Genomic DNA, 22,494 nt, shown 5'->3' with positions numbered 1-22,494 from the left:
TCAGTAGCTGGGGAGAAAGTCTGAAGGGTAGGGAAAGCATGATTTATGTGTGGTTGAGAAAGAGAACGGCAAGGAGGGGAGAATTGTTTGCTTAGCTGTTCAATCTTGTCAGTAAAGTAATATGCAAAGCTATCAGCTGTAAGGTTAGTTTGGGGGGTGGCCACAGCAGGGCGGAGAAGGGAATTAAAAGTGTCAAAGAGACGTCTGGGATTGCGGGAGCATGAACTAATGAGAGAGGAAAAGTAGGACTGTTTGGCAAGGGCAAGGGCTGCGCTGTATGAAAGCAACATGAATCTATAATGAAGATAGTCTGTCTGGGTGCGGGACTTCCTCCAGGAGCGTTCAGCACAGCGGGAGCACCTCTGCAGATAGCGTGTTGATTTATTATGCCAAGGTTGGGGTCGTGTTCCCCTCGAGGTGCATGTTTGGAGTGGGGCTGCAGTGTTCAAGGCAGATGTGAGGGTAGTGTTATATGTGGAGATGGCCAGTGAGGGACAGGAGAGGGAAGGGATGGATAGCAGTTGTGAATCAATGTCAGCCGACAGCTGCTGGAGGTCAATAGAGTTAAGGTTCCTCCTGAGCTGAGGGGGGTTAGGCTGAGGTTGTTGGGTGAGGGGGTAATTGAGAGCAAACGATAAGAGGTGGTGATCAGAGAGAGGAAATGGAGTATTGCAGATATTAGATAATGTACATGAATAGGAGAAAATAAGGTCGAGGGTATTGCCAGCTACATGAGTGGGAGAATTAGCCCACTGCAATAGTCCAAGGGAGGAAGTAATTGAAAGTAGTTTAGAGGCTGCTGGGGTTAAAGGTGGGTTAATGGGAATATTGAAGTCTCCGAGAATTAGGGATGGAATGTTGGAAGAGAGGAAGTAGGGTAGCCAGGCAGCAAAGTGGTCAAGAAAGAGGAGAGGGGAACCAGGGGGACGATATATGACGGCAATGTTAGCAGAGAAGGGTTTGAAAAGGCGAATTGAATGAATTTCGAATGATGGGAAAGAGAGGGAAGGGAGGGTGGGCAGGATTTTAAAGGAGCAGTGGGGTGAGAGAAGTAAACCTACACCGCCACCTTTAATCTCTGCTTGTCTTGGATTGTGGGTAAAGTGGAGACCACCAAAGGACAGTGAGGCAGGGGTAGCAGTATCCGAGGGAGAGAGCCATGTTTCTGTTAGTGCAAGTAGGTTTAGGGAGTGTGAGATAAAACAATAGATTAAAAATAAGAAAAGGGATGGGGCGGGGCCTGCACTGCATGGCAGCTAGACATGCTTACTGAGAGCTCCAAGCCTGAACACAAACTAAGCAAAAAAAACCCACCTCTCAGCACACCAATCTGCTACCAAATGAGACTTAACTAACCCTGAGACCGGCTAGGATACTGAGGAAAGTGTAAACAAGGTGTTCTCTGACGATTCATCCGGTGCATTCAGCGGGGCCTAGTAAGGCTTCCAGGCGGGAGAGACGGCCGCTATCCAGTTCCGCGTGCCTACGCAAAATGACCCTGTTAACACGATTCCCTCCCCCCCCCCTTGGACCGGAGGGGGTTATCCCGGTCCCACACTTACACCAGTGTTGATGTGGAGCTGCCTGCCTGCTATCCAGACCAAAAGGCGGACCATAAGATGGCTGACAGCCTCCAACTACAGGGGCGTATGCAACAACGGCCACAACGAGACCCAAGCGACTACATTGAGATTTTCCTACAGAGACTGAAGCACACTTCAACGCCTTCTGGACTAATTTGGAAGCCAAGACAGTGGCGCCCCAGATGCAGACACCAGGCGGTGAACAGAGAAGCAAACGGGAGAATGGCAGGAGGCCCCCGACGCAAGCGACACAAACACATTCAGCTAACCTACGTGGGCCGAAAACTGCCAAACAAACCTCATACATCCACCCGCCTGAGCGGACAGCTCGTCGTCGCCGGACCAAATAGGCAGCCACAGCCCCTCAGCAGCGACACCAGCGAAAGCCCAAAACTCCGGTGAGCCACAGAATGCTGGGGCCGCAGGCCAACAGGCAGGGTGCACAGAACCTCTGCTCACGCCTGCAAAAAGCACCTACCCATCGTGACAAAACAATGTCTGGTGACAGACCCCAGAACAAGGCTCTGTCAACGAGTGCATGGAGGAAGAGCGAGGCGACAAAGAAGCACGGAGTTCTGACACAAGGTTGGTGGAGATCAGCGAAGGTGCCCATAGCCAGGACACAGGCTCCGTTTGGGACTCTGATAGCAAGTGTGGGGGTAGGGTAAAACCTCCGAACAAGCCTGAGTGCATTGAGGGTGGAGTGCTTTTGTTACTGTTCTGACTCTCAAACCTGCCATGTATAGGCCTCCACTTCCTAAACACATGACATAACGGCTATGTATATAATGTGCAGCACCCTTGTCGTTACATAGCAACCTTATAAGCATAGCATGTTAACCCCTCGCTCACCACCATCTACTTTACTAAGCTTAATGTTAGGCACACAGCCTGTTTATTCAATGCCAAAACGTGCTATCCAATGTGTACCTTAATTATATTTGCCCTCTAAAGATGTGCAGAATGTGCGCTTAGATAACCTGACGGTTTTATTAACCCTTGACAGCCATGCAAAAAAAAAAAAAATAATAATAAGAAAAGGGCATTTAAAGCATTTAAATCGGACAAATCAGATGCTTCCTATATAAGATATAAGGAAGCCAATAATGCTTGCAAAAAGGCAATTAAAGTGGCTAAACTAGAAAATGATAAATTGATAGCCAAAGAATGCAAAACCAACCCAAAATTATTTTTCAAGTACATCAATTAAAAAAAACAAAAAATGAAAGTGTAGGTACACTGGAAACAGAGATGGGTCTTTTAGCTAATGAAGGAAGGACCAGGAAAAGGCAGAACTTTTAAATAACTATTTTTCTTCAGTATATATTAATGAGGATCCCATGGCAAGAGATATGCAAATGATTGCTGCAAAACTAGTGTTAGAAAATTAAACAAGAATAAAAAGAAAAAGAATAGCTATCTAATGACAATTAGAAAATAATGAGACATCAGTAATGGAACATAATAAAGCGTTTAATGAGGGCAATATAAGAAATCTAAAATAAGAAGAAATATGGAACAACGCAAATAGGTCTGGAAATAGAGTGGCGCTTTTTAGTGAAGAATAAAATTATTTGGTTTAGCTGCTAGTTGCACTCAGTGGGTACTCCAAAAACTTCACTATAACATATAAACACAGAAAAAAACTATTATTTATTAATTTATTGATATTTTTATATATACCTTTTTATTTTGTAAGTGATAAATATTTTTCAAATACCTACCTCCATCTCTACCTTGCATCTTGGATCCGTATAAAAGGCTCTTAAAAAATAGTTTATTTCTACTCACGTAATCTAGAAAAATTTGGTGTTGTTCAATAATACTCTATGTATGTTTTCTCTGTTTTTGTCTTTTACATATATACCCCCTGTACATTCTGAGGGGTAAGTGTATGTTTTGCATTAATCACTTTGTAATCACATCTATAGCGTTGCACTCTTACTAGGAGTTGGGAAGGTAGTTATACCACCTTGTAATCACATCTATAGCGTTACACTCTTACTAGGAGTTGGGAAGGTAGTTATACCACTTTGTAATCACATCTATAGCGTTGCACTCTTACTAGGAGTTGGGAAGGTAGTTATACCAACCTACTCTTAGTTATTTGTTTTTTTGCGGTGTCTAAAATAACAAGTAAATGATTTCACGCATAGCACTTGATTCTATTAAAACAGTACTACTGTTCCATAGACGTGAAAGCGAGAGCTTTTCTTCAGTTTCCAGAGTTAAGTTTCTCTTTTGTAATAGAATAAAGCTTATAAACAGCAATACAAATTAGGGAGGCAAAGCAAGAAAGATAAATACAGGTCAAAATCAGTGCAGTTCCTAAAAATAGTTTGAATAAAGTAGTTAGGTTAATGCGAAAACAAGAAAAAAAAATGAATTCTGCGCCAACAGATGCCTTGTGCAAACCACGGTGCTACCATAATTTTATTAAAGGACAGTAAAGACAGCAAAGATGCCCTTTATCAATGCAAATATTCTTAATCCAAAAGGGAGGGGGGTGGGTGTAATTCAATTTGCAATCAATTAAAGGGGCCATACCAGCAGAAATATGGCTGAATTTCAGCCGTGCTATACTCTCTCGGGATGTACCTTTAGTAATTGGCTGGGGTACAGTATACAAGTGGAAAACAAAGAACAGCTGATAGAATGTAAAACTGATGAATACGATTTCAATTTGGTTTTCTAGGCCTGAGTGGTGTCTAATTTAAAGTACCATTGACTCAAACTACCCAAAATGTGGAATTGTGCTTAGACTACCACAGTGCCTCTAGTACAATAAGGCTTATACCAGGGGAAAAAAACTAAAACATTTACAGTTTTTGGTAAATGAAGCATCAATAACATTACATAATTTTACTCTAACAATTAGCGATTAATAATAATCACATGAAATTGTTTAGACGGTGTTGACAGTAATATTAAGCAAGGTTGAATACAATCACCACCAGTGCCGGCTGGTGAAGTTTTAAGATGGCGGGGTATTAGATCTGACTCCAGTAATCTAACTCCATCTTTTTGCTGTACCTTTTACCCAGTGAGTAAATACATGTTAGGAAACATATGGATTTATTTACAAAATGCCAAATGTTTGTGAATTCAGAACTGAAAGCCAATGATTAGGCTAAACATGTCAAGCTGTTACTATAATAGTCTTAGGCTAAAATAGCTAAATTTTACAATTTGGATTTTAATGCACTAAAATTAAGAGTTTAGTGAATAGACCCCAAGACCTTTAAATGTACCTTTAGTGCCATCTCCTGGGCACACCATGTAATAACAGCATATTCTATAAAGCACATAATATACATATGTTTATGTATATATAATTACTTCCCAGGAAAATGTATCTGGAAAAACTCATCTAGTTGATTTAAAGCAGTGCAAACTTGAATCATTTCAAAGTTTGCACTAAAAAGAGTAATTAGGAGCAATATATAATTGCATGCCTCCAATATTTAGACTAGCTGTGTGATCTGTGAAGCAGTGTGTACAGTGTGTACATCACAGAGTACTAGTCTTAAAATCAATGTTAGCTGGTCCAAATAAAAAAAATTCTAATTTCTTTTAAATAATGATAATCTACAGGTGGATCTTTTTCAAGCTGTCCCTATACTCACTTTGCTGATCTGGGATTAGGAGTAGAGGAGTTGAGTTCGGGTTCGTATCGAACATTACGATTTTTTGACTGTTTCAGTAACAGTTCGGGTTTGAGTTTGGTGTTCGGCGATTTAATGGCGCGTTTTGAAAAGCTGCAGGGCAGCCAATCAACAAGCGTTTGACTCGTATGCCCTTAGAAGCCATCACAGCCATACCTACTAATGGCATGGCTTTGATTTGCCAGTGCAGCATTTGACCCAGCCTCTATATAAGTTAGTAGGGGCATGTCTATTAAACAGTAAACAGCCTGTGGCTGCTCACTGTTAAAACATTTTTTTTAAAACCGGGGACCCCTCCTGAGCCCCCACTCGTGTATTTGACTCATAACATTCTGATTGGTGGATTAAGTAACCAATCAGAGTGCTATGAGTCAAATTACACAACATGGGAAAATTCCAAAGAACTTTCCCATGCTGTGTAAAATGACACAGAGCACTCTGATTGGTGGATTTCAAACCAACCAATCAGAGTGCTGTGACAGGTAAATGTAGAGACTTACCTGTCAGTCTCTTCATTTACCTGTCAGAGCACTCGGATTGGATGACTTAAACCCACCAATCAGAGTCCTCTGAGCCTAATTGCAGGGCAGGGCAAGGCTTTACAAGCCTTCCCCCGCCCTGCAGAGCTCAGTCTGGATTATTTTCTTTGAGCACGTTTTTTTTTTTTTTTTTAAGTGCGTCGGTTATTATGGATTTTTATTTGGACTTTTTGGGGGCTGAAAGAAGAAGATTTTAGAAGAAAGAAAACATCAAATAATACGTTTTATTTTATTTTTACTGGTACTTAGTTAAAGGTCCCCCCCTCATTATTTTTAGGGTGAGGGCGGTAGGTAGGGGTTAATTTTTGGGGGGAGGGGGTTGACTAGGGGTTTGAGGACCCCTAGTCACCTGGGGGGGATAAATTTTTATTTAGGGCCCCCACCCGCCTCTCAGGGATGGGAGGACAATAGGTCCCCCCCTAATTGGTATTTAGTGCCCCCACCCACTGCTCACGGGTGGGGGCCAGGTGGAGGACATCAGGTCCCCCCCTTATTCTAATTAAGGGCCCCCACCCATTGCTCAAGGGTAGGGGCCAGGGGTGAGGACATTAGGTCCCCCCCAGAGGTGGGGGCCAGAGGGGAGGACATTAGGTCCCCCCTTATTCTAATTTGGGGCCCCCACACACCGCTCAGGGGTGGAGGCCGGAGGGGAGGACAATAGGTCCCCCCCTTATTGGTATTTAGGGCCCCCACCCACCGTTCAGGGGTGGGGGCCGGGGGGGAGGACAATAGGTTTACTCCCCCATTATTTTACTTTAGGGCCCCCACCCGCCGCTCTGGGGTGGGGGCCAGAGGGGAGGACAATAAGTCCTCACCTTTTTTGAATTTAGGGCCCCACCCACGGCTTATGGGTGGGGGCCAGGTGGGGGCTGGGGGAAGGACAATTGCCCCCCCCCCCTTATTTTACTTTAGGGCCCCCACCTGCCGTTGAGGGGTGGGGGATCAGGAGGGGGAACCTTTTTTTTTTTTAACATTGAGCAGCCATAGGCTGTTCACTGTTTATTAGACATGCCCCTACTCGCGGTATAGTGAGTAGGGGCATAATTTACTAATACTAAGTAATCTTTACTTAGTATTAGTAAATTTGGCTGAAAGACCAATTCAGGTCTTTCAGCCTTTTAGTAGATAGCTCTCTAATACCGTGGGAATTAGGGATTTATCTACTTATTCATTCCTGTCATTACATTGACTGCCAAGTAACTTACATTTTATATGAATGTATGTTACTTGATTGTTGTAAGTGTTGCAATTTTTTACAGCTGAATCCTGGCTATGTTTGTATACTTTTTATTTAAAATTGTATACAATGTAACTTTCTTCTTCTTCCACTGGGTAATTATATTAGTACTTAGGCAATACATTTTACTTCCTTTTGCAGCCCTCTAGCCCTTTCCAGGACTTTTTTAGAGCCATTTTAGTGCCCAAAAGTTCGGGTTCCCATTGACTTCATGGGGTTCGGGTTTGGGGTCAAGTTCGGATCAAGTTCGAATCCCAAACTCAAACTTTTTTCAGAAGTTCGGCCGAACCCGGCGAACCCGAACATCCAGGTGTCCGCTCAACTCTAATTAGGAGTTTCTTATCAGCCCCTGTTGTTTTCTATAGTGTAACTTGTACCTTGTTCCATGGACAGATAATGGGATTGGAAGGGAGCCTCGCCCTTCAGTCTGAGGTCTAAACACATAATGGGGAGGAGGAAAGCCCTCAGCAGCATATTCATACTATGAATGGGTGGTGGCGAGCCTCAAAGAATCCTGTTTTATGTGTAGAAGAGATCCTATGATTATCAGACACTCTGTGTATGGGAGAGCTGGCTGGCTAAGCCTGATAGGAGTTATCCAAACTTACTGGTCAAACTCTTCCATGCATAGAGAGCAAAGATGGACATAATAGAGATGGGGAAGGAGTTATAAATAAAGATGTTTAAAGAGACAGATACACAACCCTAAAACAAACCATATTATTAACTTTTACAATGCCAAGAGATGTTTTAATTTTATTTATAGGTGATTGAATTGCACAATTGGGGTTAGCAAAGGAAGTGTTTTGCTTAAAGGAAGACTATCTGGTCAGGAACAGAAAGTGTATATAAATCCACCAGAACATTAGAGACAGAGAAAATAAACTATACCGGTCCTTAGACCAGTAGGTAAATAAAAGGAAAATAGGAGCATCAGAACAAGCCAAGGTCAAATGAAGACAAAATATTACAGGAACGAAAGCAAAAGCTGGATGAAGAGAGCCAGAGAGACAGAATAGTCAGGACAAAGCCAGGTCAATACCAAAAAGACAATAAACAGACAAAGTAACACTCTATAGGGATACTAGGAACCACAAGAGAGCACTGTGCCTTGGGCTGAATGAACTTTTAAACATTTGGTGTATTTGGTGTAACCATGCCCCCAAATCATGAGAATATGTTGGCTTCTAGTGTGTACAACCCTTCTAATGGCATGACGCCATCTCACATGCACTGCGTCATAGAAAAGTGCGTGAGCACAACGGCAGGCGTCCAGGAGGATGTCAGGATGGACAGTAAGCTCGGAAGCGGTGATTGGAGTAATCATACGCAGTTTAGTGATGCCGGGTGCTGGCATCACTAAACTATATTCCGGCACCCGGCATCACTACATATTGCACGCGCAAGGGAGCACTGAGGAGCAGGAAGACTGAGCTCCTTCTCCAGGTACATTTTAGCAGAGTAGGCACCTGCAATGTGGAGAAAGCTTAATACTAAACATGTACTCAAGGCTCGATGGGCCGCAAACATGTTCATTTTGGGCCACGCGTTTGACATGCTTGATCTAAACCAATCACAATGCTTTCCCATAGGAACCAACTCCGCCCTAGCCAATCAGCATCTCCTCATAGAGATACATTGAATCAGTGCATCTCTTTGTGGAAAATCCAGTGCCTCCGTGCAGGGGTTGGAGAGACTGAACATCATTGCTTCGCATTGTTCAGCACTAACCTAGGAAGAACCTGAATATCACATAAAATATGCAACATTTATAGATGCATTGATAGAAATAATTGGGGAACAAAAGAAACAGAGAAAAAAAAAGACTAACTTGTAAAGCACACAATTTTCACATACCTGAACTAACTTACTTTCAAAATATTGAACAGTGCATACTTCATGAAAGTAAAGCACGGGAAATATTTTATGTTATAAAAGTGATAAAGTTGCCTTTTTATTCATCTATTGCTGACAAAATGTTCTTTTTTTACAGAGCAAATCAAAAGAACACAGAAAATGATAAAAGTATAAATGGAGGTAAATAAGATATTTTGTATGTACTAATTATTTAACCTTTAAGAACCAATTACAATCTAAGATTTCATTCTACTATAGTTACATGTGATTCTATGCTAAAATACTATGCTAAAATTGAATGACCATGAGTTTTTCCATTGAGAACTCTGTAATTGTAATCAAGTAGAACATTTGACTCCACATTACGGTCTCTAAGAATTAACTCCACATGTCAGTAACAAAAGCAAGGTAACAAAAGAAAAAAAAAAAAAAACCATTGTCCATTTGTTAAATGATATACAGACACTTATCTTTTACAAAATACTTTTATATAACTGATGACAGCTAATATAAATTTAAAAATGTTACTGACATGCACAATTGGATAAATAATACCATATTTAACAAGCATCAGTGTTATTTACTAAACTAGTGTCAGCACTAAATAAAAAACTGGTACATTGACAAACATGTAGAAATGTTAAAACTAGGAAAAAAAATAGAGATGAGGAAAAATAAATAACTTATAAATGTTTAAAAAGAGCAGAAAGGATAAAAGGAACAAGACTCTTGTCACGGGAGTTGTACCCCAACACGCAGGAAAGAGCAAAACCACAAAAGGTGGATCTGAAAGACATATTACCGAGCCTTAGAATGGCTGGACTTAACGTATTAATACAACAAGAAACAGGGTGAGGATAAATCAAGGATAGGAATAACAGAAATACTCAAGTCAACTCAAGTCAAGACAAAGCCAGGGTCAGGATGCCAGAAATCACGAGTCAAATAAGAAGCCGAGGTCAAACACAGGAAATCACAAGGGAATCACTAGGAGCATTAAACGAGGATCTAAACAGAAACCACGATAGGGCAAAGAATCGAGGCTAAACAAACAATAAATAGACTCTAAAGAGTTCCCATTGGTCCACGTCATCTCTGCAAAACCAAACAGCATTGAGTCACCTACATGACGTGATCCCTTCAAGGTAATGATGTCATGGCTTTATATTTAATTTTTAGGGGTTGCAGTTCGGCCCGCGAACCAGCACCTTGTTCCAGAACTGTTCTTCCAGCTACTCATTGAAACCCCGTCAGGGTGGAGCATGTCGACGTCATGTTGGAACTTGTGGTGGCACGTTTCTGTGCGGCTCTAGGTCCTCCACTGTCTAACTGCATCCATCACAACACTGATAACACCTCCCTAATGCATGGCACCACCCTAATGATTGGCACCGAGTGCGAACTGCTCCCCTGTTAGTAATTCGTTTTTGATGGGCCGCAAAGATACTCATTGTGGGCCGTGAGCTTGACATGCTTGTTCTACTACATAAAAGTGTCATAACCTATTGGAGATTTGTCAAAATGCTAGAGGACAACCCTTCCAATTGTCCTGCAATGGAAATGCATATTTTGCCCTGGATTTTATATTTTTGGGTAAGCTTTTCAGATTATTTATATTTTTGGATACAAATTTACAATTATTTTTTAAAAATCTTAAAATATAAAAATAAATATCAGTTTAAAAAAAGCAAAGTTATTTTTTTTTTTATAATATTAAATAATTTGAAAAGTTTATCCAAAAATGCATAGGCGTGCGCACGGGGTGTGCCGGGTGTGCCTGGGCACACCCTAATACCCGTGGCACGCCTGTGAGTCCTGCAGGAACGCGTGGGAACAGCGTTCCCACTGTTCCTGCAGGCACTCTGCCGCCCCCAAATGCCCTCATGGGGAGGGGGAGCAAGAGGTGATGGACACTCCCCCCGGTCGGGTGCCTGTCTCCATCTCAGCCGCGGCGAGGGAGATGTGTGCTGTCTGCTCCCTCTCGCCGCGCTCCATTTGCTGATGCCGGGAGCCGGAATATGACATCATATTCCGGCTCCCAGCTACAACAGACCGCCCACGCGGCAAGAGGGAGCAGACAGCACACAGCTCCCTCGCCGCGGCTGAGATGGAGACAGGCACCCGACCCACTGGACCCCAGGGACAAGTCCACGCCAGCACTCCAGGTAGGGAGGGTGGGTGGACAATTTTTTATTAAAATTTTTTTTTTGTGTGTCTGTGAGTATATGTGTGTCTGTGAATGTATGTGTGTGCCTGTATGTGTGTCTGTGAGTGTATGTGTCTGTGAATGTATGTGTGTGTGTCTGTGAATATGTGTGTCTGTGTATGTGTGTGTACGTGTATATATATATATATATATACACACAAGTGTATATTATTTTTTTGGGAGAGTTCCCACACTTTATCCCCCAGGACTTGACCCCGGCCGGCAGGGGAGATCTCCGGATCTCCCCTGTCGGCTCATGCAGAGCTGGCGCTATGTGAGTGCCGGCTCTGCTCTGAGCCTCCATGAGCCGGCGGGGAGATCAAAGATCTACCTCACCAGCCCACAGCAGCATAGAGGGAGGCAGGGCATAGAGGGAGGCAGGAGAGGACCCGGGGAGCTCTAGACAGAAGCTCCGCCAGGTTCCTCTCGCGAGATCTGAGCGTTGCCGCGGCATTTCTCAGATCTTGCGAGAGTGAACTCTAGCCCCGCAGGCTAGAGTTCACTCTCCCTTGGACCACCAGGGATGGCACATGGCAGCAAGGATCCCCCCTCCCTACATAAGGTAAGAAGGGAGGGGGGTTATTTACTAATCTGCCCCCACCTTCACAATCCCTCCAAACATACAGCACACACACACATACAGCACCCACACACACACAGCACCTACACACATACTGTACCCTAACACAAACAGCGCGCACACACAGCACCATCACACACATGGCACACAAACAGCACCCTCACACACACAGCACACAAACAGCACTCACACACAGAGCATCCTCACACACAGCACACTAACAGCACCCTCACAAACACACACAGCACCCTCACACAAACAGCACGCTCACACACAGTACACTAACAGCACCCTCAAAAATACATGACACAAACAGCACCCTCACACACACACATCACACAAACAGCATCTCACACACACAGCACACTAACAGGACCCTAATACACAGCACACAAACAGCACCCTCACACACAAACCGCACCCTCACACACAGCACACTACCAGCACCCTCACCCACATAGCACACTACCAGCCCCCTCACACACACATCAGACTAACATTTTATTTTGCAGAATCAAGTACACCTGAAACAGTTTCAATGTTAACTACTTATGAAATAGGTAATATTTTGTTTTCATTTTGATTTAATTCCTAATTTGACTATAAATAATAGAATTGTACATTCTGTTTAAAATGAATTGTGATTAATCAGAATATTGGGCAATTGGCAAGTCGTTCCAATTCTGTAACTCTGCATCGATATATGGCCAAATCACAAAATAAACAAATGAGAAATAAAGTTTTGTTTGTTTTATGATTTTGTGTTCCAACCGTGGCAGCAAAAAATAGATGATTGATGGAAAAAAAGACGATTGATGGTTAGGGAACAGCCACTAAAGGTTAATAAAGAAAAAAAAAGGAAGAGCAGTAAAAAAAAATAATAATACAATGCATATTTGTTTATTATATTTTTAATAAATATACAATATATAAATATAAATTTGTATTGCTCCTTATTTTCCCCTTTATAGTTGACCTGTTTCGTACTTGATCTGTGCATCAAATGGTGTAAAAACTGTGCATTGCAAAATGCATACCTAACATTTATGTTCTCTCATAGGTGCATTATTAGATCCAAATTGTTCCTAAAATGATCTCATAGATGAAATTCATCTGAACTGAAATATCATACGTTTGTCAGTTTTTTAGGATGAATCGATTCGGAAGAACTGAATTTACAGTGCATAAGTCTAATATATAACATTATACAATAATAATATATGTTTCAGAAATAATAAAGATATTATTAGCTTTTCATTATGTGTTTCTCATTATTTCCAGGAGGCACTTGTATTGGCTATGGAGATCCTCATTACTTTACGTTTGATAACTATCCTCATACCTTCATGGGAAACTGCACATACACCCTCACAAAGCTATGTGAACAGAACAGCACTTTGACCTATTTCAATGTGGAAGTTGCACATGAGTACAGAGGGGAGAACACCCTTGTATCTTATGTCAAGCAAGTAACAGTATATGTTCATAATTATGCTATAAACCTGGAAAAGGATAGGCTTGTAAAGGTAAGCAGAAAAAAAAGATAAGAAACAATGGAAATTTTATATTAATAGCTTAAAACAGCAAGACGGCTCACGTGTTTAACCCCTTAAGGACCAAACTTCTGGAATAAAAGGGAATTATGACATGTCACATATGTCATGTGTCCTTAAGGGGTTAAATATTTTGTCATTTCTCACCAATACCAAAATATTTCCCATCCCAACTCCAGAGAAGAGAAATTAAAAAGGACACTATAAAATTGGTGTACTGAAACATTTATAAGCAATCATCCATCATACTTTTTTTTATTATATATTTATATATAACAAATTATCTAATAATAGTATAGTCTACCTAGATGCAATATTATAACACATACAAAAATGTCTATATGGCAATAATACAATGACACATAAAAAAGCAATACCCAGTATTCCATCCATGATTCTGTAAATAAAACTTCTATTTGTGCTGGTGTCAGTTAGTACAATATCTCACTCCTTCTGTAGTTCATCCTTGTATAGTCCAACCACAGACTGCAAAGCTCAACAGACAAGCTTTGCAGTCAGGTGATAACCACAAGGAATGATAGCTTATTCCTAATAGGCATGCTGCAAACTTACCACTACACAAGAAATTGAATTGATCAGAAACTGGCATTACTGAACACAAATATGAGTGTTTCCGAGCAATAAAACATATAATGCTGATGATATAATTGGTGAAAGGGAAGTTTATTTCTGAAAAATGCAAAGAAACAAATATAAATACTAAATTTGGCCAGCATTTGTCTCTAAGTGGCTACTAAAAATGACTGAACATACTCCTTTTTGAATGTCTGGGTTGTCTACTTGTTCAAATGGTATGCCATGATGGGGGTAAATTTCATTACTGGGCTGCCATACGGTCTTAAAGACCGCATAAGGCCAGCAAAAATTCTGGCAAATTTCAATGTGTAAATACTGAAAATGGGCAATGCCCTATATTTAACCCTGTGACTTTCCAAAACCCCATAAAACCTGTACATGGAGAGTACTCATAAAAGAGATCGTGAAATATTTTTATTTCATTGCAGTAAAAGCTAACAGTATTGTGACATTCACAGTTACAATGTCATGCAGGATTTAAAAAATAATGTTTCTTATATTTCTCAAAGTTTTTAGATTATATTCATATTATATTATGTTTCATGTATGAATATTTGATGTAAAGGGAAAGCCCTGTTTCTCTTGAACAAAATGATATAAAATACGTGCAATATTATTGTTGAACAGACTTTTAACTCCAATTCCAGTTCTTGTTTTGATCAGAGCTTGTAAAGGATTCAAAGTTGTAAATGTTTCTTGTATACAAAAATGTAGGGACAGTAGAATAGTAGAACAATCCTTTTTTTTCATAGCACTGTACTTTGAATAGAATTTTGCTCTAAGCTTGTTATGTGCTAAAATATACATAATGTTAATCTGATAAATACTAAATTCTAAAACTCCTCAAAATTATGGCCATTGAGTACAATACATCAGATTAATGATAATTGTTCTTTAATTTGTAAAACACTGTTCAATTTATTTGTAAAGGTGCGATTTGATTCTTTTTGTATATGGTTGAATTTTATCAGTACATCAGGATAAATAATTTAAAGTTGCTTATGCACAAATCATTTGTAGTTCTACTTAGAAAAAATATTTACAGCTATTAAATAGATTTGATTTAATTGATCAATTACTAATTTCTAAAAATTAAAAAAATCCCAGGTAAATGGACAGATCCAGCATCTTCCCCTGAACTTGTCTCCAGGTGTGTCTATTGGTTTGAGTGGTCAGTATGTTGCTGTCACAGTTAATGCTGGGTTAAGAGTGAAATATGATGGAGACCACCGAGTCCAAGTAACACTTTCTAAAGTGTATGAGAGAAAAGTATGTGGAATATGTGGCAATTTCAACAATGATCGTCGAGATGATACTCTCAATCTTGCTGGGCAAAAAGAAGACAATTCTATCAGCTATGGCAATGGCTGGCAAGTACCTAGTGATACTCAGTAAGTAAATTGTATTGCTTCTAAATCTGGTCTTTCTTGTGTATGCATTAACTTCTAGCACCATTATACTTTACATTACTCTTTGTATAGATTACAGACCGAGTGACCGAGTGTCTTTTCTAGTCTTTTCTGTCTGGCATCCTTCACACACCATTAGTGTGTTTAATGCGGAATGATAGGAATTTTCTTCCTTTATTTACCCCCATCTTTGCTGTGTTGCATCATTTCCAGCCCGCAAGAGTGATGTTGCTTGTGACGTCAATCTCAAATCTAGGTGTTTGCTTATATATGGCTCATTCTTCTATTTTTGCATTGCTAGTTCATGGTCCTTGCCTGGTTCTAGGTGTTTGTGATATTGTTGCTTCTGTTCTTGATTTACTATGTTTGACCTGGCTTGCTTTTGCATTTCTCTTTGTTTGTTCTGATTAGTTTGACTAAGTTGTCCTCTGATACCATGACCTTGGCTTATATATAAATATCATAATAATAATAATAATAATAATAATAATAATAATATCCTGCTTTCCTCAGTTAGAATACACCTTGCAGTGTCTTTCTCCAAGTTTTGGCATGACCTGTCTTTCATAAAACCATGTTGACTCTTGCTAATTATATTTTTGTTCAAAATGAATTCCCCTTAAAGGAATTCTATAGTGTTAGGTATACAAATTTGTATTCCTAACACTATAGTTACCTCTGGTCTCCCCTCCTTCAAGGCCCCCTCAGTAGCACATAAAGGGTTAAAAAAACAGGCAAAAAAAACTTTATTTACTCACATGATTTGACTGCTGATGTCCCTCAGCATTGGGTTATGCTCCCCTCCTCCAACATCTTCCGATGGGGGGACCTAATACACATGTGTGGCGAGCGCTGCAAGTGCATTAGGGCCTCCCCATAGGAAAGTATTGCCTCAATGCTTCCCTATGGGGTTTTCACTGACACTGGATGTCCTCATGCATAGCGTGAGGTTGTCCAGTGTTGTTTAATGGAGTCAAACTCAGCTTAGAGTCTCTAGTCTGTCTGATAGACAGCTTTAGTCCTGCAAAGTAATCATTGCAGTTTCTCAAAAACTGCAATGCTCTACATTGCGGGACTAAGGTGGGCAGGTACACTGCACCAAGACCACTTCAATGAGATGAAGTGGTCTGGGTGACTATAGTGTCCATTCAACAGTCCTTCAAATATTTTCACAACCACAAATGTTAAAATCGCATCTATAGTATCCGGGTTGAGCTTTTGAAGCTTTTTTAAATATAGGAGCCACATCTGCTTTTCTCCAGCCCTCTGGTACAATTCCTGAAAGAAAAGAATCCTGAAAAAATTAAGAGTTGTATGGATATGTCTGCACTAAGCTTCCTAATCACACGTGAGTGAATACCATCTGGCCCTGGGCTTTGTTTATATTATCTTTTTAAATTTCTGGAGCACTTTATGTTGTGTTAAGAAAAATCACCTGTTTCATGTAATGCTTTTGTAATAAGGATTTGCAAATCTACAGCCATATATTATTCTTCCCTATATACTGAAGACAAATAATTATTTAGAATTTCTGTCTTGTCTTTATCCTCCTTGATTAACTCACCCATCTCACTTTCCAATCAACCAAGTCTTTTACTCTTAACCTTTTTGGCATTAATGAACTTAAAAAACATGTTGGAGTTGGTTAGGGATTCTATCCTCTGATTTCCTGACACTATTCATTGTCAATCTGTATGACTTTGTACTCCATTCTGTGAAATCATTGTTTCTACCTGTCACACACAAAAATGTGTCTGGTGCGTGCATGAGGATAAATTTTTTTAGCTGACTGCCTAAATGAATATTTTTGTTCAGTATTTACAGATGAACATGAAGTAAAGGGACCTCAGTTAGGAAAAAGGACAAATGAGTCACTTGTTGCATGTGAGTTTACAAAGGAAGAGGTTCTATTTCAACTGTCAAAAGTAAATACAAATAAGTCAATGGGGTCTGATGGAATACACCCAAAGTTATTGAAAGAACTTAGTGATGTACTAGCAAAACCATTAACAGATTTATTTAACCAGTCATTGTTAACAGGAGTAGTCCTAGAAGATTGGATGTTAGCAAATGTTGTGCCCATTCACAAGAAAGATAGTAGGGAGGAGTCGGGCAACTATGGGCCAGTAAGCCTTACTTCGGTAGTGGGGAAAGTAATAGAAACCATGTTAAAGGATAGGATTGTTGAACATATAAAATCACATGGATTTCAAGATCAGAGACAACATGGGTTTTAGTTCAGGGAGATTATGCCAAACTAATCTAATTGATTTTTTGATTGGGTAGCTAAAAAAATAGATATGGGTGGTGCAGTAGACATTGCTTACCTAGATTTCAGTAAGGCTTTTGACACTGTTTCACATAGAATGGTTATCAATAAACTGCAATCTTTAAGTTTGGATTCCAATATTGTTGAATAGGTAAGGCAGTGGCTGAGTGACAGGCAACAGAGGGTTGTAGCCAGTGAAGTATGTTCGAAGCATGGTCTTGTCACCAGTGGGGTACCTCAGTGATCTGTACTTAACTTGGATCCATTCTCTTTAATATTTTTATTAGTGATATGGCAGAAGATCTTGATGGTAATATATGTATTTTAGCTAACGATACTAAGATATGTAACAGGGTTGATGTTCCAGAAGGGATCAGCCAAATGGCAAATGATTTATGTAAACAAGAAAAATGGTCAGAGTTGTGGGAGCTGACATTTAACATGGATAAGTGCAAGATAATGCATCTTGGACGTAAAAAGCCAAGGGCAGAGTACAGAATATTTGATAGAGTCCTAACCTCAACATCTGAGGAAAGGGATTTAGGGTAATTATTGCAGATGATTTAAAGGTAGGCAGACAATGTAATAGAGCAGCAGGAAATGCTAGCAGAATGTTTGGTTGTATAGTGAGATGTATTGGCAGTAGAAAGAGGCAAGTGCTCATGCTACTGTACAGAGCACTGGTGAGACCTCACTTGGTGTATTGTATGCAGTACTGGAGACTGTATCTCCAGAAGGATATTGCTACTTTAGAGAGAGTTCAGAGAAGGGCTACTAAGCTGGTTCATGGATTGCAGGATAAAACATACAAGGAAAGGTTAAAGGAACTCAACATGTATAGCTTGGAGGAAAGACGAGACAGGGGGAGATATGATAGAAACATTTAAATACATAGAGGGAATCAACACAGCAAAGGAGGAGACTATATTTAAAAGAAGAAAAACCACAACAAGAGGACATAGTCTTAAATTAGAGGAGCAAAAGTTTTAAAATATCAGGAAGTATTACTTTACTGAGAGGGTAGTGGATGCATGGATAGCCTTCCAGCTAAAGTGGTAGAGGTTAACCCAGTGAAGGAGTTTAAGCATGCGTGGCAATTGCATAAGACTATCCTACCTATAAGATAAGGTCAGGGACTAATGAAAGTATTTAGAAAATTGGGCAGACTAGATGGGCCGAATGGTTCTTATCTGCATGTGATTTTTTTAATCATTCATATGATTTGAATTTCATTTGTATTCATTATTGTATTTTCCTTTCTGGCTTTCCTTTCTGGATCTTATGGTTTTTAGATTCTCCAGACGTTGTAATAACATTATGTCTTTATCCGTTAAGATTCCCTTTCATTATGGATTATTTGAAGAGGAACTTATCTTCCTTTATGCTTTATTATTTTTTCATAAATATTGTACTTTCAATCCAATTGTTGAAATTTTGCCTGCTTAATGGATTATTATATGCTAGTTATATTTGCTGCATTAGATGGGATATCTGATTGTCTCATTTTATGGAATATTAAATTATAGATCGTTATGTTACTATATAATTGGTTACTGTACCTTTAAGATCCTGAAACTTTGTTTGAGCAGACTCCATGTCTTGTTTTTTTATATGTTACTTATACATATGTTTTAACATGTGATGATAATTTTCAATTAACTTAATTGGGCTCGTGATTATTTAAACACTGCTGTTATGTTGTATCCCTTATGCATGATTAAAGGGACACTCCAGGCACCCAGACCACTTCTGCTCATTGGAGTGGTCTGGGTGCCAACTCCCACTACCCTTAACCCTGCAAGTGTAATTATTGCAGTTTTTTATAAACTGCAATAATTACCTTGCAGGGTTAAGTCATCCCCTAGTGGCTGTCTATTAGACAGCCACTAGAGGACACTTCCTGCTCTATAGCACAGGTTTTCTGTGCTAGAGCGTCGCTGGACGTCCTCACGCTGTGTGAGGACCTCCAGCGTCGCTCTATTCCCCATAGGGAAGCATTGAAATTAATTTTCGCATGCGGTCTCCTCGGCCGGCGGGCGAGATCAGTCTCGCCCACCGGCCAACGTAAGCAGAAGGAGGAGTGGCGGGGGAGGAGGAAGCAGCAACGTGGGACCTGTCGCTGCCTCTGGTAAGTGATTGAAGGGGTTTTCACCCCTTCAGCAACTGGGGTTCGGGGGGTGGGAGGGAGAGGGACCCTCCAGTGCCAGGAAAACGGATCGTTTTCCTGGCTCTGGAGTTTCCCTTTAAGGCTCTGCTGAGCCGAAACGTCACACTTATTTTTTGGTGAGGTGGTGAACCCACAAATAAACGTACCTTCATTATCCTAGAGTGCTGCCCATGTTATTCTTCTTTTAATATTGTGTTGGTGGATTCAGCCGTGTCCATCCTTTACCAGGGGTGGGCAATCTTTGGTCCTCCAGATGTTATGGACTACATCTCCCTTGATGCTTTGCTAGCATCATGGCCCTAAGAGCATTATGGGAGATGTAGTCCAAAACATCTGGAGGGCCGAAGAATGCCCACCCCTGCTTTACACTGAGCACCTCCATGGTGGAAGGCCGGAGCATTCATGCGGAACTCGAGTGCAGGGTAGACTGTTTCTGTCTGGTTTTTATCTCCCGTCACATTCTATGTTTCTATGTTTGGAATATATCTTTTAACTTTTAACTGAATGAGTGGTCTCTCTAATAGATTACATATTTGAAGATTACATAGGTATTTTATAAATATTTTATCAAAATCAAGTTTGTGTGCAAATCACAACTGAATCTCACCTTTCTTTTTACTCTTTAAAGCTGCTCATTAGACTCAGACCAAAAATTTAATTGCTCTGATGATGTAAGACGCAAAATTGAGAGCTATGAATCCTGTGGCATAATGCTTCCGTTTGATGGTATTTTCCAACGCTGCCATCTAATAGTAGATCCAAGGGAGTACTTTGTAAACTGTTACTATGACATGTGTGCACAACAACTAGACCCACATACACTCTGTATCCACATTCAGTCTTATGCAGATGCTTGCCAGGAGGCAGGATCCATTGTGCTCCCCTGGAGAAAGGAAACGTTTTGTCGTAAGTATGATCTTAAAGACTAACAATTAAGTGAAGCATGTTTTAGACTAATATTTTTTCAATAATAAAATAAATCTAAGTGTAAATTAAACTGTATTTGTACTTTACAGCTCTGTCATGTCCACCCAACTCTCATTATGAGCAATGTGGTACATCGTGTCCAGCTACTTGTTCAAACCCAGAATCCTCACCCACTTGCAATCTCCCTTGTGCTGAGGGATGTGTCTGTGACACAGGATATGTTCTCCAAGATAAGAAGTGCGTCCCTACAGCAGAATGCCAAGGATGCTGGGATGGCATTAAAAATCATCCAGTGAACTTTGAATTCTGGACAGATGACACTTGTTCTACAAAGTGCAGATGTCCATCTGAAGGAAGTGAATTTACCTGTACTCCTTCTTCTTGCCCAGATGACAAATACTGTGGCATAACAAATAGCATTCCTGGCTGCTATGATCAAACATTTGGCAATTGCCTAGTCTATGGGGATCCTCATTATAATACCTTTGACAAAGCAGTTCATCACTATATGGGAGTGTGCACCTACACACTCTCCAAACTCTGTAGCAATTCCACTCTGCCATATTTTAATATTGAAGCAAAGAATGAGCATCGTGGTAACCCAACAGTGTCATATATTCAAATGGTTATGGCAGATATTTACAATCATCAAATAACAATTGTGAAGAATGAACCAAAACGTGTCCTGGTAAGCTACCCTTCAATGTTCTTGATCATACTAAGTGGGAATATTTTATTATACATAATTAATAATGGAGTTGTCTATGGCCATCAAATAAAAATTGTGAAAATTGAGAAAATGGTGTCCTGTAAGCTGCAATTTAATTTATTTAAAAAAATCTGCAATGTAAAGGTAAAGTAAGTTATTTTGTTAAGTAGAAAGAAAACTACATTCTGTTCTCTGTTTAAAGTTGCAATGTTTGATTTAAATGGTGCTAATCAGGACTTGTTTTATTGACTCTTGTTAACTGTACAATGATGTTCAGTATTATTTAGATATACATAATTTTCAATGACTCCTATGTTTTTATTTAAGATTAATGGTGTATGGACCATTCTCCCAGTAAGTTTGGATAATGGAAACTTGACAGTAAGCCGAAGTGGAAGATATATCCTTGTGGAGACTGATTTCAAACTCACAGTCTACTATGACACTGATCATACAGTGGAGGTAAATGTTCCTACCACCTATTTCAACCAGACATGTGGAATATGTGGTAATTTTAATGGAGACCTAGGAGATGACTTCATGATGCCTAATGGTCAACAAGCACAGGACACTAATCAGCTGGGAAACAGCTGGAAAGTAGATGATGATGATCCATCATGCACACCAGTTCCTCCACCTCCAATTTGTCCACCAGTGAAGGAAGAATTTTATGAAAGAGATACCTACTGTGGCCTTATAAGAAGTAAAGATGGTCCATTCCAGGCTTGTCTTTCTGTAATCAACGCAGACAGATTCATGAGCAGCTGTGTGTTGGACCTGTGTGTCCTTGGTGACGCTGCTCTGTGCACTGCATTAGAGGCATATGCTGATGCCTGCCAACGGGCTGGAGTTAGCATCACTTGGAGAAACTCAACATTCTGCTGTGAGTATTGGGTGTCACGTCTAAACATTTGTTATGAAGGAACACAACTGCAGATTTCTTATAGTTTGAATATTTATTATAAAAAGTAAAAGGTATTGACTTTAATTCCAATTTACAGGTACTGTAGCTTTAATTAGTAAACGATAACTGAAGTCCACAATTACAGGCACTGTAGCTTTAAGTAGTAAACGATAACTGAAGTCCACAATTAGAGGCACTGTAGCTTTAAGTAATAAACGATAACTGAAGTCCACAATTACAGGCACTGTAGCTTTAAGTAGTAAACGATAACTGAAGTCCACAATTACAGGCA

At 40.1% G+C, this 22,494-nt stretch overlaps 1 protein-coding gene across 2 annotated transcripts in view; it reads left to right on the top strand.

Annotated features, from left to right (window-relative positions):
- LOC134586878 (zonadhesin-like) overlaps positions 1-22,494 on the top strand; it is a 51,040-nt gene that overhangs the window by 19,028 nt on the left and 9,518 nt on the right. Inside the window, exons 2-7 of one of the 2 annotated variants that reach the window (XM_063442781.1) lie at positions 9,018-9,061; positions 12,949-13,193; positions 14,925-15,208; positions 20,291-20,568; positions 20,679-21,277; positions 21,626-22,181. In XM_063442781.1, coding sequence (XP_063298851.1) covers positions 9,018-9,061; positions 12,949-13,193; positions 14,925-15,208; positions 20,291-20,568; positions 20,679-21,277; positions 21,626-22,181 — 2,006 coding nt within the window. The remainder of the gene's footprint in view (positions 1-9,017; positions 9,062-12,948; positions 13,194-14,924; positions 15,209-20,290; positions 20,569-20,678; positions 21,278-21,625; positions 22,182-22,494) is intronic. The other variant, XM_063442782.1, reaches the window with a different exon arrangement.

Source organism: Pelobates fuscus, chromosome 2, assembly GCF_036172605.1.
Source record: "Pelobates fuscus isolate aPelFus1 chromosome 2, aPelFus1.pri, whole genome shotgun sequence".
Classification (NCBI taxonomy): Eukaryota; Metazoa; Chordata; class Amphibia; order Anura; family Pelobatidae; genus Pelobates; species Pelobates fuscus.
This window is presented reverse-complemented; position numbering and strand designations above follow the sequence as displayed.